The following is a 16,000-nucleotide window of genomic DNA, read 5'->3' as shown; positions in this document are numbered from 1 at the left end:
CTTGCGACAGTCTTTTCTTTTCAGGGAAGCTGGCAATACTTTTAGACTTTTTGCTATATTTTATTAAATGACAGTGAATAAAAACAATACTAATACATAAGCTGATAATACAAGTGACTGTGTATTGAACACTTAATATATGCTAGGCTCTCAGAAGTTTTGCATCACTTAACTCACACAATAACTCAATTAAGTGCTATTATTGTCATCCCCATTTTATAGATATCAAAACTGAAGCACAGCAAGGTTAGGCAACTTACCTAGGATCACACAGCTAATATGTGGAAGAGGACCAAAGACCAACACAGGCTGTCTGACCTGGAGCCTGTGCTCTTCACCATTACTCGAGGGTGTATTAATCAGGGAAACCAATCTCTGCCAATAGACAGGCTGGCAAATATTTTAATTCCACTAAGAAATAAGTTTCTTCAAGTTATTTTAAGTGTGTATGTTTCCAAAACCTCTTTGAGAGAAGTATATCCACAGCTGAGAGTTCTGGATGGAAGATATACTGGGACGGACAGACCAAGGAGAGAAATCTCAATGTCTTTATTTACTATCTGTGAAAGCTTCACAAGTTATGTCATCACCCAGAGCTTAACTCTCCTAACGTATTAAAGGATGATAATAGTACTTAAGTGTTATTTTGAAGATTGAGATAATACAGGATAGTTCCCAGAACATAGCTAATTAAGTACATCATTGATTCATATTCATGTCTACCTTCCTCAATAAACTGTAGTGCCAACTATGAATTCCTTGGGTAGAATGAGCCCAGAAAAATGAGTAAAAGGGGAATAAAGGGTAGTATTGATTAGTTGAGGAAGAATACTGCATTATTAATTGTCCTATCTCCCTCAGTGAGTATCTCAAATGATAAGTGCATAACAAATGTTAAATTGATGAGTAAGTGAAGTCACAAAATTGTCAATGGATATTTTAAATATGTAAAAATAGAGTCTTCTCATGTAATGGGGGATTAACAGATAACATTGATATTCCTGGGAAATTTATTCACAATTAAATAAGATTAATGGAGACCCCTTAGTAATTTCTGACTTAAAGGGATTCAATTTATATTGTGACAGCATTTCTTGTTTTCTGATATACTTATGCTTGTATGTTTACTCATTGATCAAATTAACTCATTTCTCTTGTAGACCAAAAACAGAAGATGCCTGGGTATTTGCAAAACCCAGTGCCATTCAGGCTATTGGTGTTATGTCATTTGGTGAGTATGTGTTTCCAAAGGCCCTTTCTCAATGTGGACTCTTCTGTATAATGCAAAAGTGCTGTGGTTTATATTTGTGTCTAGAGAACAGATGTCCTAAGTTTTAGACATCCTATTAGCAGCATATGATCCAGTTTGTGCCAACATAAAATTAGGCTCAAACTTTTCTCACTCTTCACTAAAATTTGCTTCAATTTGGACAAGTCTCTTTTTCATGCAGAAAACTCGTTAACGTCATCTTGTTTCTTAACTTGAAAATCTAGCAATATTATGGACTGCAAAACCTTGCACATAAATTATTACAAATTACTAAAAAAAAAGTATTATAAATTACTAATCCGTTATATCCCAGATTGGAAAGGAAGCGTTGGATTGAAAATAGTGTGTCATTTAGATTTCCCCTTAAGATTAGAAAGGCCATTAGGAAATGGAAAATGGGAGAGAAAATTGAACAGGCCTGCTTTATATCAAGAGTGACATGAAAAAACTACACAGCCTGATGTGAATGAAATTTCTCATTCCCTAAGCTGTTAGTTAGAATGATGATTTTGTGACATATGCAGTAAATTAGTATATTTGAACTTCAGTTCATTGGCATTCCAAAGTACTGTGTTTCCCTGAAAATAAAACCGGATCTTATATTAATTTTTGCTCCAAAAGACTCATTAGGGCTTATGTTCAGGGGATGTCCTCCTGAAAAATCATGCTAGGGTTTATTTTCTGGTTAGGTCTTATGTTCAGGGAAACACAGTAGCATACACTTATGGATTTTCAAAAGTAAAGAGAATGCTAGTGTTTGCTTTAATAATGCTCTTTTTTTTGTTTGTTTTTTCCCCCAGCATTTATTTGCCACCATAACTGCTTCTTAGTTTATGGTTCTTTGGAAGAACCCACAGTAGCTAAGTGGTCCTGTATCATCCATGTGTCCACCTTGGTTTCTGTATTTATCAGTATTCTCTTTGCTACATGTGGATACTTGACATTTACTGGCTTCACCCAAGGTAAATGAGAGGTGCAGTCTTCCCAGATTTTGGTATCCATATGGCGTGGTGCCGTCCTTTCTCAATTTAGGTACAATTATACCCAATGTTCTGCTTTGAAGTATCACTATCTCTTCTACCCATTTTCTCCTCTACTTTCCTGCCTCTCTGCTGTTTCCGTTTCCTAAGTTTTCTCTTTTTTAAACTGCTAAGCTTATTTCTGTAGCCCATGCTCTCTCCTTCCATGCTTTCATTTCAAAGCACATGAATTCTGGCATCCCTCTCTACTACTCCACTGCAACAATATCCTCCCCATCTTCAAAGCTGCTAATCTTCTTGGTTCTGATTCTCTTGGACCTCTCTGAATCACTTAACAGTTCTGAACATTCTTTCCTTCAGTAGAGAAAAGAGCACTACCATACAATCATTCTTTCTGTTGATATTTTTTCTCTCCGAGAAATTCATCTTTGCTTTTTCCTACCTCCTCTCTACCTATGCCCTCCTACCCCCCCACCCCTCCCACCTACCCCCCTTAACTGGCTCAGACAAGTTGCCTTTTTTTCCCCTCTCCACAAATTCTCTGGATATTTTCATTATTTTAACTAGTCCAGACCTTCCTTTTCATCTCCAGCCTCTTGCCTGGAGGACATTTCTACTTAGTTGTTCCATTCTTGCCTTAAACATAAAACATCATCTTTCCCACAAAACCAGCCCCCCCCCCCTCCCCCCCCCCCGCCACTGCCCCACATCGAACTTCCTTCCCTTTTCTTGTATTCACTCAGACCCAACTACTGTGTGGTCGTCTCTTCTTTTCCTTTGACCCTTACATTTACTCGTCTATGTAACGTAATATTTGGGGTATTCTGACAGCCTGTCGAATGCTCTGCTTCATGCATCTCACAGCTTTTGCAGGTCTATTATCTCATTTGACCTTCAAACAACCCTAAGATGGTAAGTGGAATAACTAGCTTTACTCCCTGCTTAAAACACAAAGAGGAGAAATTAACTTGCCCAAGCTGGCTGGTGACGAAGTAGATAACAAGTATGCTGACTTCCCGTCAAATTTGCTTTTCTATTTTACCCTGCTGCCTACCCCATTATGGTTAAGTGTGACCCAATAAACGCTGTCTCAGCCTCCTGCTCCTCTTGGCCTAGTTTTCTGATGACATTGAAATCTGGGTGCATAGTGCATTCTTTCAAATAGACTTTAAAGGTGACTATGATTATAGGCAAGTATTTCTCAAGAAATACAGATGGCTTCAAAAGAGAGTAATTAGCATAACTCCAATTCAGTAAAAAACATAGTAAGTACAAGCAGGTACCATTAGAGTGCAAAAATGAAATACCTTGAAAGTCTTGATAAGAATTGTGTTTCAAGCATTGCCATGTATCACTATTTTTGCCAGGATGAACGGCCTGTATGTAGGCTCTGATCTGTACAAAACCTTGATTTTTAAATGCCTTCTCTGTAAGACATAAACCCTTTTCTTAGTCACACCTTCCTGGTGTTTTTATCAGTGGTAATTGCTCAGATATAATTAAATCTTTATATAACGAAACTGACAAGTTGGTTTGGGTCCTCCCTCCTCCCCCACCCCCATCCCCCACGCCCCCAGCTATAATTCCCTAAAATACACTTAGACTCAAGCTAGAATTAGCTGACATTGTTTCTTTAGGCCATTTCACCTTAGGCAAATCTAGTCTTGTTTGTGCAAAGGGTGTGCTTCTTTTCTTTTTCCTTTTCAATAGATAAATTCCAGCTTGAGAGGAGGCAATCACTCTAGATTGTTCTTAACATTCCCAGTGACTTTTGAAAAGGTGTCAGGCTCATTTTTCAGTAGAGGTTAGTGAAGGGGAGCATCCGTCCTTTTTTCTTAGAGTGCTGGAACCTTTTCAATCAATCTTGAAACAAGTCTCTACCACTACTGCTCTGTGGTTTAATCCCCTTCTGCCCCAAAGGGACACTAGAAAGTAATACACATTTGTTCTAGTGGATGGTGGGCGGAGACAAGAGTCACTTAAGTCTTAGGAAGAGGCAAGTCATTTAGCTTTTTAATGAAAAAAAGAAAGTACAAAAGTATTCTTGTTTGTTTTCTTTTTAAACAGTGTGGTAGTCTGTGACTTTGATCTAATTTTCTATTCAGTCTGGTGAAAAATGCAACCAAAATTTTAAACTGTAAGCATGTTATATTTAGGAAAGAAACAGACCCAAATATCCTTGGTTTCAACATTGGGAAACTTTTTTTGCTGACATGACTTTTGTGCCCTTATTAGATCCCTGTATGTCTTCATATGGTAGGTGTCTGAGAAAACACAGTCTCTAAATAAGAATTGGTCCGAGATATATATGGTCCATCATTTGGTATGGAACTAATGAAATATAATGCTCTTTCTTATTTTCACATTTTTGAATCAGTGCATTTACACTTGGGTTTATCAGATATCATGAAAAATAATATATGTTTGGAATTTCTTGCTGTGGCCCTAAGTTTGTGATTAAACCCTATAGTGTGATACACAGGAAATTCAGCTCCCCAGATGCAATGGTCCACTCTTCCTTTCAAGATTGTCCTTGATCTATGAATAGCATTTCAAAAGGAAATTTGTTTATTTTAAAAGACTTTTTTTTAAATAGTGAAGTCACTTACCAGAAACAAAGACCAGAAGCAAGTTTATAAAACCAATGCACAAGAACGGAGTTGATTCTAGTGTAAGACAATGGATAAAAAGTACTTTTCAGAAGTTGATACAAATTTAGGCAAGTGTACCAAAACAATGAAAATAAAAGGAAAACTATTAGTGATTAATTCATCTTCAAGTGGAACATGTACTAGTTCTAATATCAGTCACTAATTATATAGTTATGGGATTCAAAAACTTATATTTAGACTTGGCAATCCATTCTATTAATTAAATAAAGTTTATGTAGCTTCACTTACATAATAAATGTCCAATGTCTCATTTATTAGATATTTATATCAAATATCTAGTATCTGTTAAATAAATATACTTTATATGCTTCTCTAGGAGACTTATTTGAAAATTATTGCAGAAATGATGACCTGGTAACGTTTGGAAGGTTTTGTTATGGAGTCACTGTCATTTTAACGTACCCCATCGAGTGCTTTGTGACTAGAGAGGTAAGCACAATTCCTTTCCATCACTTTACCTAGGTGATCTCTCTACTACATTTATTTAGGAAGATTTGTAAATGATTCAATTCTGCACATTCCTGAGTGCATGAGAAGTAATATAATTTATGAAATTTTCTTTACAACCAGTTTAAAGATAAATTTGTATTCAGTGTTTGCAAGATATTTTTTTCTAAAGTTGGATTTGAAAATCAGAGTTGGTGCTTTAGTTTATATTAGCATAAGTATAAATATTTATACAACTGCATTCCAAAATGAATGCCAGCCTTTAAAAAGCTAAACTAAGTTTTTTTTAAAGCCATTCTTACTGAGAAATTAAGTACTAAGGTTTAAAACATGTTTTAAAATGTTGTCTTTTTCTAAGATGTTTTCTAAGTCAACATGGATTAAAGGCACAATAGAACGCAATCTGATCAGTTTTGTTATTTTTTAAAACTATTTTATTTTCTATGGAAAAGCAAAATTAAATTTAAACCATTAGTTTTACAGATATATTTAATTTATTTGTTTGTATATACTTATTTATATTTACATACCATATAAAATAACATAGATTATATATGTATATATGTATATATGTGTATATGTGTATATGTGTGTGTGTGTGTGTGTGTGTGTGTATTTCACTTATAAAGTCCATTCCAAGTTAAGTTGTTTATATAGCCCTCCTGGATTTGTAGAGAGAGATTAGGTGAAAGAGAACTAATCCTTTTTGTGTAACATTGGATAACGTGGCTTGTCAGGAGTGCCTTATGCAAGTCAGCTAAAAATCCACTGTACCAGTTAGCAGAGAAACATGATCCTGCTTCACAGTGGTCCTTTCAGGAATCTTGCTGAAAAAGGATTAGTCTTAGGACCTATTGCTAGAGGCTATTTACACAGCACACCATGTGAATGGGTCTAATGTGTGAAGTGAAACCCCTACAGAGCTTTAAATGTACTAACCAACTAACTCGGCAGGCTTCTAGAAGCAGACCAGCGCTGAGCTTGTGGGCAAAAGGAACTGCATGCAGCACAGGGAAACGGAATAAGGAAATGTTCAGCACTATGTGCGTCCTTTACAATTAGCGCTGGTCCTCGCTTACAAACGTATAACTCACAGGCCAGGTCTCCACCTTGAATGTAAGGAAGACCTAGACTGAACTCTCCTTTGTGAAGATTTTTTTTTTTTTTTTAATTTAGGAGCCTTTAAAATTTTTGCTAACTATTGTTGGATGCAGGAAATGGTTTTCTCTTAGCTTCTGCCCAGTACTTTAGGTTCAAATCTGATCTCTAGATCAGCAGTAACAGATGGTGCATTCTCATGTGGTTTCTGGTGAGCTGCCTGTGGACAGTCTGAGTCACCCCACCTGCACAGCTTATGTCTTCAGTACTTGGAACTCGTATTTCCTTTCTACTGCCACCACACAAAGACAGAACTAAATCAAGATCTCTGCCATGGTAGCAAATACTAGGCAGAGGAACCTGGTACCTCACCCATAATTTCCTTTCTCTTTTTCTCCTTTCCGCACGCCATAAATAAATTAATTAATTAATAAATAAATAAAATATTGGCATAAATCTATCAAAGCCATTTCTATTCATAGGTACGTAGGCAGCCACATACAAGACTACCAAAAAGCCTATCTACCCCTAATAAATAGTACTCACTAGCCTGCCTCACTGAGTGATTTCCCACTGTTACCGTCCTATCTTAGAGGCATATATATGAATGAATTTTAAATAAGATAATATTTGGAAAATCACCAATTGTACAATCGTAAACAAGAAAAAGGTATTAGTATTCCTCATTAAATTATTAGCAGAGACACTGTAGTATCCAGTCTAAGGGGAATGTTACTCATCACAGCTTGGAGAGTTGGCTTCATTAAGGTCCCCTAACTTCTGACCCTCTCCTACCAATTCCTACTCTTACTTCATGGTTTTTTTTCAGACAATCATCACCTTTCTCAAACTGTCTCCTCCTTGCCTTCCATAGGTATCTTTCCTATTCTTGCCTCTGCTCTTTTTCACACTGTTGCCTGGGTCTATAATTCTGCTCTAAATCCTATCCCTGTTTCAAGCTCCACCTCAAGCCAGGTTAGGACAAGCACATTTCAGGAATGCCTTAAAGCCAATTACTATAAGGAAGACAGATCTAGATAAGTAAAGATTGTTCTAGTTCTAAATTCTATTGGGTCATCTTTATCCTGTCATAAATTGATCACCATTTGTTCCATGAGCTTGTTTGGATCTCCCCAGTTAGGATGTTAATTTCCGAGCATGGGATGTTAATTTCCTAGACATTTTCTCTTTGCAAATCATGTCACAGACTAGGAAACATAGAATAGGTAACTGTTGATTGATTCCCTAAACGGAGTATCAATGGAAAACGGTGATCAACTTTTCGCCATTTTTGTTGAAGAAAGACCAGATAAAATAGACTTCACTTGTATCAAATAAGATTTAAATTACGTAAAACTAATTTCCTGTTAGTAAAGAATATTACACATCCATTATTAAAGAAAATTGTGGTAACTCCTTTCTTACAGGTCATTCAAATAATTTAAATAGCATCTGTAGGTCGTCTTAGTGGTAACCTTGTTGGACTTAAGGAAGAAGTATAAGGTAACTTCCCAAGGTCTCTTACACTTGAGAAATATATTTATTCACACATTAATATGGCATGTACTGCCTGTCTAATAGTTCAATAAAGAATACTTGTTATTGATGTGTGTATATGTCTGTGTGTAAGTACATTGGAAAAGGTAAAGCATTCATACAGCTTAAAATTTGATTGATTGCCTTATTGGTAGTATTTTATATAGTCCTAAGTGCTATAATGTGAAGTACTCTCTTAAATCCTTCACATGTCTGAGAATTTTGTCTAAATAATCTGTTTGTTTGGCAGGTAATTGCCAATGTGTTTTTTGGTGGGAATCTTTCATCCGTTTTCCACATAATCGTAACAGTGGTTATCATTACTGCAGCCACGCTCGTGTCGTTGCTGATTGATTGCCTTGGAATAGTTTTAGAACTCAGTGTAAGTACGTTTAAAAATGTATTCCTTCCCTTCTAAATATCCCTTTAAAAGCAACATTTGTCTTTTTTTTTAAGATGTATTTTTCTTAACAGAGGTGCCACTTTCTGAAGTGGATCGAAAATGTTTGTTATAGGATAGTACATGTTTGTAATGATGACAATGTGTATATGACCGCACTGTATACTTTTAGAGCAGTGATTCTCCAATGGGAAAATATTTCTCCCTCCTTCCCCAGAGGACATTCAGCAATGTCTAGAGACATTTTTGGTTGTCATAACTGGGTAGGCAGGTGCTACTGGCATCTAGCGGGGAGAGGCCAGGGATGCTGCTAAGCATCTCACAATGCACAGGACAGCACCCACCACAAAAAAATTATCCAATCCAAAATGTCAAAAGTGCTGAGGTTGAGACACCCTGGTTTAAAGCACTCTTTCATATTTTATTTTCTGTAATATATAGATATTGCTAAAAATACCTATAACTTAAATGCGTCTGGAATTTCCTTTGCCAAGTAAATATAGTTCTACAGCGACTCATTAAAATATGTGAATGAAGAAAGTGTTATCCATACTTGACGTTCACTTACCAATGCCCATGTTCTCTTTCTTTAAAATAGGTTTTCTCTCTCTAGAACTTTCCCTTGTAATCTCTACTGCTATCTCCCAAATCTAGGTCCTCATCATATCACATCTGAATTAATACTGGCTTTTTGCTTCAACTAACATATTTAAGTTTCGCTTCCAATTTATCACCATCCTGCTTAAAATTCTCTACTTTCCTACCAGAGCAAGCATAAACTCTTTTGCCTCTATAACCTGACCCCATGCCTTCGATGGAAAGCTTTTTTTTTCAACCATTTACTTCCCAAAATCTACCCTCAGCTCTAGTCAATCTCATTTTGGGCCTATGAGTGAGCCATGTTAATTCCTTTTATCCTTTGACTCATGCTTTTCTTTTCTATAATTACTATTTTCCTTTCATTTCTGTACAAATCTTACAAAGATTTAAGGTCTAGTGAAACTTCTAATGCATTTATTCATTGACTACATATATATATATTTGTTGTCGTTGTTGAAATATATATTTGAACAAAAAGGGAGAGAGAGATTATTATGTGCCACACAATAAAGATATAGTAATGGGAGGAAATCAGAAAGGATTCATGCTTTCATGGATCTTACAAGCTCACAAATAAACATAAAAGTTCAGCTGCTGTATAGGTGATGAGGAAGCGAGAGGGAAGTAGATGGATTCCCAAAAGACATTTTTGAGAAAAGATTGACAGGATTTGGTGAAGGATTGAATTGGGAAGATAGAGGGACACATCAATAATGACTCCTTGGTTCTACTTTATGGAACTAGGATAATGATGCTGTTTGGTAAGACACGAATAAAAGTGGATCTACCACTTCAGAGCCATTAAGCAACCCCTTCTGCAATCCTTATGGAATGTCTACTCAGAATCACAGCACTTAGCATGTATTAGTCATGAACCACCGGGAGGGCACCTTTACAGGTGGGATCCCAAGTCATTATTTACTTATTCTCTTGAGAATTGAAGGATAGGTGAAGGCATTATTGTCAGTGCCCAAGACATTATTCCTTCCAGACGCCATTTGGATTCGAAGTTCCAGACAAAGGCAGTGGGAGATTCAGTCAGGAGCACAGTATTAGAGTTGTTCTTGTAGCAGAGCATGTGGACAGCAGGGCGTAGGCAACTTCCCAAAAGCACTCAGCACTGGGGGAATCATCTAATAAACCAGCAATGGGAACAAAGCTCATGGGCGAGATGGATAAATATCAAAGGTAACTTGTACCTATTTCCCAATTTTCATAAGCCTAAGGCTAGTAGGTTTGCTCAAAATCATTTCATGTTTCCACCTTGATCTTTGTAAATGGATGATGGCTACTGTAATGCACTAACTTGATTTATGTGTTATCTTGTATCGTGTACTGTTTAAACTCTCCATAAGTTTTCCTTCCCTGCCAAATTATAAGCTCTTTGAAGAATGAATCTAGCTGCTTCTCCATTCTCTACTGTTTCTGGCACAGTACTAAGAACACAGTGCTCAAATTACTTCATGGGTGATTTGCCCCTTGGGACCACCGTTCCGAAACTATTTCCACCAATGCTCCTGGATAGGAGACATTCTTTAGTGTAACATTAAATGTTACAAAAAATTGTTGGTGTTGACAGTAAAAGTAATCCTTCAGCTATACTGAGGAGATGATCCACATAATGATTCCCAGCTGTTATCTTATTTTGTGAAATGTCTCATTTGAGTTCACAATTTTTTTTTTTTACTATTGTAGGGTTTTGATATGAGAGAAAATATTTATCAGCTGCCTGACCATTCACCACATCTTGATAGCTTAACAACTTTTTGTTAAGTTAACCAAACACACATATTGCTTATTTTTCAGGAATGATTTAGTTTTTAAATTTGACCATCACCTGTTAATTGTTAATCACCCTGACACTTGCACAACAAAATTGTAAGCACATAATCCATTAAATATTCTCTCTTGTACTTACATTGAAAATTTTTTGTGGTTAAGACAGAATCCTGGTAATGTAATCAGAGAAGAATATTTGGCAAATACCTGTTATGAAGTCAAAATATGAGCTGGCTGTGGAGGACTATTTTTAAAAATTTAAAACATAAGTAAAGACCCTTCAATTTTTAGAAACCTGGTTATATAGACATTCATTAAACTATTAAATAAGAGAACTAAATTGTCTGTTATGATCTAATGACCCAAGACAATTACACTAGTTTTAAAGCACTTTGTAGGAATTAATACAATCTAGGATCTCCTTTCTCTTTCCGGCCACCTCAGCGCATGTTTTTTTCCAATCAACAGGTCTTTTGGTATACCCAATAACATATTCAGGTCTTTACTCAACTCCCTTTTGTGTGGGCATTTATCACGTCTAATAGAGCAAGATCCAGCATCATATCTTTTAGTAACTAATGCAGGCTACATCATGCAACCCTTTAGAAGTGACTACAGCATGTTGTGTTCCACTTCAGAATGACAATGTGAGCTGACATATATTGAGTATTTACTCTCTGCCAAGTGTTTTGTATGCATTATCTTCCTTAATCTGTATTAATTTTACAGATGAAGAAACTGAGGCACTAAGTGATTAAGTCGGTCACACTAGTGCTAAGTGGCAGAATCAAGATTTGAACACAGGCTTCCAGACCCCATAGCCACATTTTTAATCATTATGCTAGTCCAAGGTTTCCTAAATATAAGGCTTAAAATTATATAAAATAAGTATGTTTCTTCTTCTATCCATTTTTTAAATTAAAAATCTAAGCATGGAATTTATCTGTGAGGTTAAGAGTAATCCTTAATATATATGGATAGACTTTAATAATGGGTTAAAATAAATACTGTGAGATAAAATAAAACTAAAAGTTTTTCTTCGAAATTCATAATTTTTAACTAATAGCTTTTATCTTAGTTAATATTTGTAGTACTTTAGGAATTCTTTTCTATTATGGCTTTTGACTCATTACTAAGTCGAATAATGATCTTCACAGGTGAGATGTGTAATAGAATCAGACCTCCAATTTGCAAAGTTAGGGAAATGCTGTTACTTAGTATAATAAAATAATATAGGATAAATTGTTCAGGGTCACATTAGTTATTTAATCAAAAGCAAAACCCCATTTAGAATTTAGCTTCCCTTTTATTTCATTGTTTTCATGGCAGTGGACAACAGTGACATATTTTTCCAAAGCAAATACACCCTCAGTTTTACAGGATTCATTTTAGAAGCAACTATAAAAAGTATATGTCCCATTCTTGGTACTAAGACTCCAGCATCTCAGCCCTGATGTTGCTATTAGAGAAAAGAGGCCATCTGCGGTAATTGGGCCCTATGGGTTCTGCTTGCAACAAAGGAGAAAAGATGAAGCAGCTGGTGCCGGTGGCCAGAGTAACCAGCCCAACAAGCATTGTGTGCAGCTTACAGTGGAAGGAACAAAGCAAGCCCGTTACCCAGTGAGAGCCTCGTGGTAGAGATACAGTCATCAGGGTGAGCAAGTCATGGTCCACGCTGCCAAAGACCTCCTGAGCTAGAGAGACGTTCTTTCTAAGTTATAAGAATACATTTCATGAGTACAAATTGATTACAAAGTAGAAATTTAAAAGCTATGTTAGCATTCTCTTATTTAGATTTCAGCTTCCTTGCATCATTTGAGAGGTTTCTGTTCAAGTAGGAGAATTCAGATACTTTTTCAACCTGTATTGCCAATAAAAATCTTCAACACCTGTTATTTTCTTATAGCAAACTGCAAAATCCCTTAGCATCAATAGTGTTATTATGAAAGGACAGTGCCGTCCTTTTATAAGTATGGCTATATTTTATTATCTCTTTAATAAACAATTATACTATTTACGTCCTGTCAAGCAATTTCAAAAGTTATTCCAAAGCCAGTGGTGTATTCTCAAGCCAGGCTATGTTAAATAGATCAAATAAGCTGGACTTCTCTATAAGGAGTATAGTAGATGGAACTGCTCTGTCATTTTGCACTTGATCTTGCGTCCTAACAATAACCTCTAGCAAGACTGAGCTTTCAAATACTAAGAAAATAACTGCTATTGAGACAAGATACCCAACTGGACTTCTTCCAGTACAAACATCAGCTATATAGGTTTTACACTAATTGCTACTTTCTCAACTCCTAAGAATTATAACATAAACAGAACACCTATTGCTTTGCACTGCCCAGCAAGTTAGGTTTGGAAGGGTCCCAAAATGCTGACTGATCGATGACAGCTTCTTAGCAGCAGCTGGTAGCAGTTTCATCTTGATAGAACTTTGACACTCCCCAATTCCAGATGAATTATAGTTTGTTCCTATAAAGAGAAAAGACTTTCTCTATACATATATATGTACATGTGTATATTTGTGTTTTCATTACTTTTTCACTTTCAAAAATTATTTCCAAGGAATCACAGGGTAATAATTATTATAAACACAGACTGTGTTCTACAGGATGTCTCATAACATAAAAAACATAACAGTAGAGCCCAAGTATCACGATAGAACCCAAGGAATCCATCCTTCATTTCATTGTAGCCACATGAAAATTAATCCTTTATACCCTGTGTACCATTGTAGGTATTTATTTGTATTTAGGTGCTATGAATGAAAAAATTATATTGTATGTATGTTTTAAACTAGAATACAATTTGATACCTCTTCGTATTTTCTCAATCTTATATTTCTGACTGTAGAAATATTTTCTATGAAATGTGGTCCCTCCTATGCGTCCCTAGATGTTAGATGCTGCCTGGCTAGTCTGATTTTATAATGTGCCCCCCTTAATGGCCATTTCTCTGTACAGTTGCTGTTTTTGTAAAACAGGAACAAATTCTATTTTTGGAATGATAGTTGTAATATTTCTGGCATGAGGATGGTACTTAGTATAAAACAGTCATTTTAGTAAATGGTGATCTTGAGAAACTATTGCTTTTAAAACTATCATTAAGGTATAATATGTTCTTTTACATCATCCAATTTCAAAGTCAGTTTTCTATGATTTTACCAATTTAGGAAAATTTGTGTCAAAAAGCTTTCAAATGTTTTTGAAAAAAATTTTCAAATTTAAAATTACCAAAATAATGTGTCAAAAGCTTTCAAACCATAGGAGTTAGGTTTATAGGGTTTCATTATACTCTTCTGTTTACATTTCTGTATATTTACAAATTTCCATAATAACTTTTTCAAATATAACAAAACATGTATTTTTATGGAAAGCTTGCTTTTAATTCTAAACCAATATCACTTTTTCTATTGAGTGTATTACAAAAAACTTGTATTTTATGGCTTAAGAGAATATTGTTTGTCATAAAATTATATTTAATATATTTTATTAATAATGTATATTATATTTTGTTTAATAATTAACATTTAATATAATTAGAAAATATAATGCCTAAAATGCATTAAATTTTAACATTATTGTATTTGCAAAGTTTCTAATGCAAATTTGGCCTCCTCTATGAGAAAGTTTCTTTTCTTTTGAAGTTAGTAACTCTTGGTATTTTTATAATAGACAAACTACTTCCCATAATTTTCAATCTGACATTCCCCCTCAGGTTGGACTTATCCATAAGCTAATGTGAGGGAGGATGAATGAGTCATAGTTATTTAGTTCTGCTGTCATTTTTTTAGAGTAATTAATGTGTTTAGTTTTGCTTGAAAGATGACGTAGAAATGCTATTTCATGTTGAGTGCCCTGAGGGTTATACTTTTCCTTTCTCATACAGATACTCACTTACTTTCATACAAACTTAGGGGGAAAGAATATGCTTTATATACCTACCAATAGCTCCTTCTTGTACACAATGACAAATAAATCTCTCAGATTGGAACAGCATCGTAGATACACAGTAATTTGAAAAGCATAAGGTAATGTGACATAACTGAAAATATGAGAAATTTCAAGTTTGCCAGCGTCAGTTTTACCATCTTTTTTATTTTCTACATTATTTTTTGATTATTTTTTCTAGTTTTATTTTATTTTATATTGTTTTACGCTTCTCATTTGTAAATATACCATCAGAAATGAAAAAAAAAAAAACCTATTTCTAAGTTTTTCTTAGAATTATTTTTCTTTCCTTTGATTCAACCAAGGCTTTGCAACTTTTAACATGTGCAATGACAAATACATTTTGTTAATTTTTTAAAAAACGCTCCAAGGAATGTTCCATTTGATAACATTATCTTGTTTCTCATTTTTAATACGCAGGGTGTGCTCTGTGCAGCTCCCCTAATTTTTATCATTCCATCTGCATGTTATCTGAAACTCTCTGAAGAACCGAGGACACACTCAGATAAGATTATGTCCTGTGTCATGCTTCCCATTGGTGCTGTGGTAATGGTCGTTGGGTTCGTGATGGCTGTGACAAATCCTCAAGACTGCACCCACGGGCAGGAAATGTTCTACTGCTTTCCTGACAATGTCTCTCTCACAAGCATCTCAGTTTCTCATTTTCAACTGACAACTCCATTTTCAGTTTTAAACCTCAGTATCTTTTAATGAGTGGACTGCTTTTAAAAATATGTATGTTGTCATAGAGTTCTAAACCGCATAATAACATTCACACATGTTTTAGTCTCTATATTATACAATTATTACTTTGGCATTTATTAAGACTTGGCTTTCTTTAGTTCAATATGAAAGATAAGGAGGAAAAAAGTTGAATGTATTTTTGTCTTAAAATGAGACAAAATAAATGTTTTGTTTTCATGATGGCACTGATCTTAATTGCAAAAGGAAATGTAAAGCCTTTGGCATTTGCTGCCATCTTCTCAAAGCATTATTCTTTTATTCAATATGTGAGCCAAAGTATTGGACTCTCAAGTAAGTACGTGATTATGGGTTGGAATTTTGTATATGTGTCCTTTATGGAAAACACACACACACACACACACACACACAAGGTTTGTCTTTTAAAGTCTATGGAATTGAAGGGAAGGGAAACTGTTAGAGACAATATTCTGAAAGCAAAGTGAAGCTCTCCATTATAATTTCAGCAGCATCCTTTATTTAGAGGGAAGTGAATCCCTGGAGAAATGAGTGAAGTCGCT

General features: G+C 35.2%; 1 protein-coding gene across 5 annotated transcripts in view; it reads left to right on the top strand.

The window, feature by feature from the left end:
• SLC38A11 (solute carrier family 38 member 11) overlaps window positions 1–15,662 on the top strand; it is a 50,474-nt gene extending 34,812 nt beyond the window's left edge. For 3 of the 5 annotated variants that reach the window (XM_074337200.2, XM_019727488.3, XM_074337202.2), the window contains 5 exons: window positions 1,161–1,231; window positions 2,071–2,232; window positions 5,239–5,351; window positions 8,254–8,385; window positions 15,159–15,662. In XM_074337200.2, coding sequence (XP_074193301.1) covers window positions 1,161–1,231; window positions 2,071–2,232; window positions 5,239–5,351; window positions 8,254–8,385; window positions 15,159–15,449 — 769 coding nt within the window. In that variant the 3' untranslated portion in view covers window positions 15,450–15,662. The remainder of the gene's footprint in view (window positions 1–1,160; window positions 1,232–2,070; window positions 2,233–5,238; window positions 5,352–8,253; window positions 8,386–15,158) is intronic. The other 2 variants (XM_088794638.1, XM_019727490.3) reach the window with 2 other exon arrangements.
• Window positions 15,663–16,000: the final 338 nt, after the last annotated feature.

This window comes from Rhinolophus sinicus, chromosome 17 (assembly GCF_057876585.1).
Source record: "Rhinolophus sinicus isolate RSI-liver-muscle chromosome 17, RSI-T2T, whole genome shotgun sequence".
Classification (NCBI taxonomy): Eukaryota; Metazoa; Chordata; class Mammalia; order Chiroptera; family Rhinolophidae; genus Rhinolophus; species Rhinolophus sinicus.
Note: the sequence above shows the minus strand (reverse complement) of the source record. Positions and strands in the feature narration are given on the sequence as shown.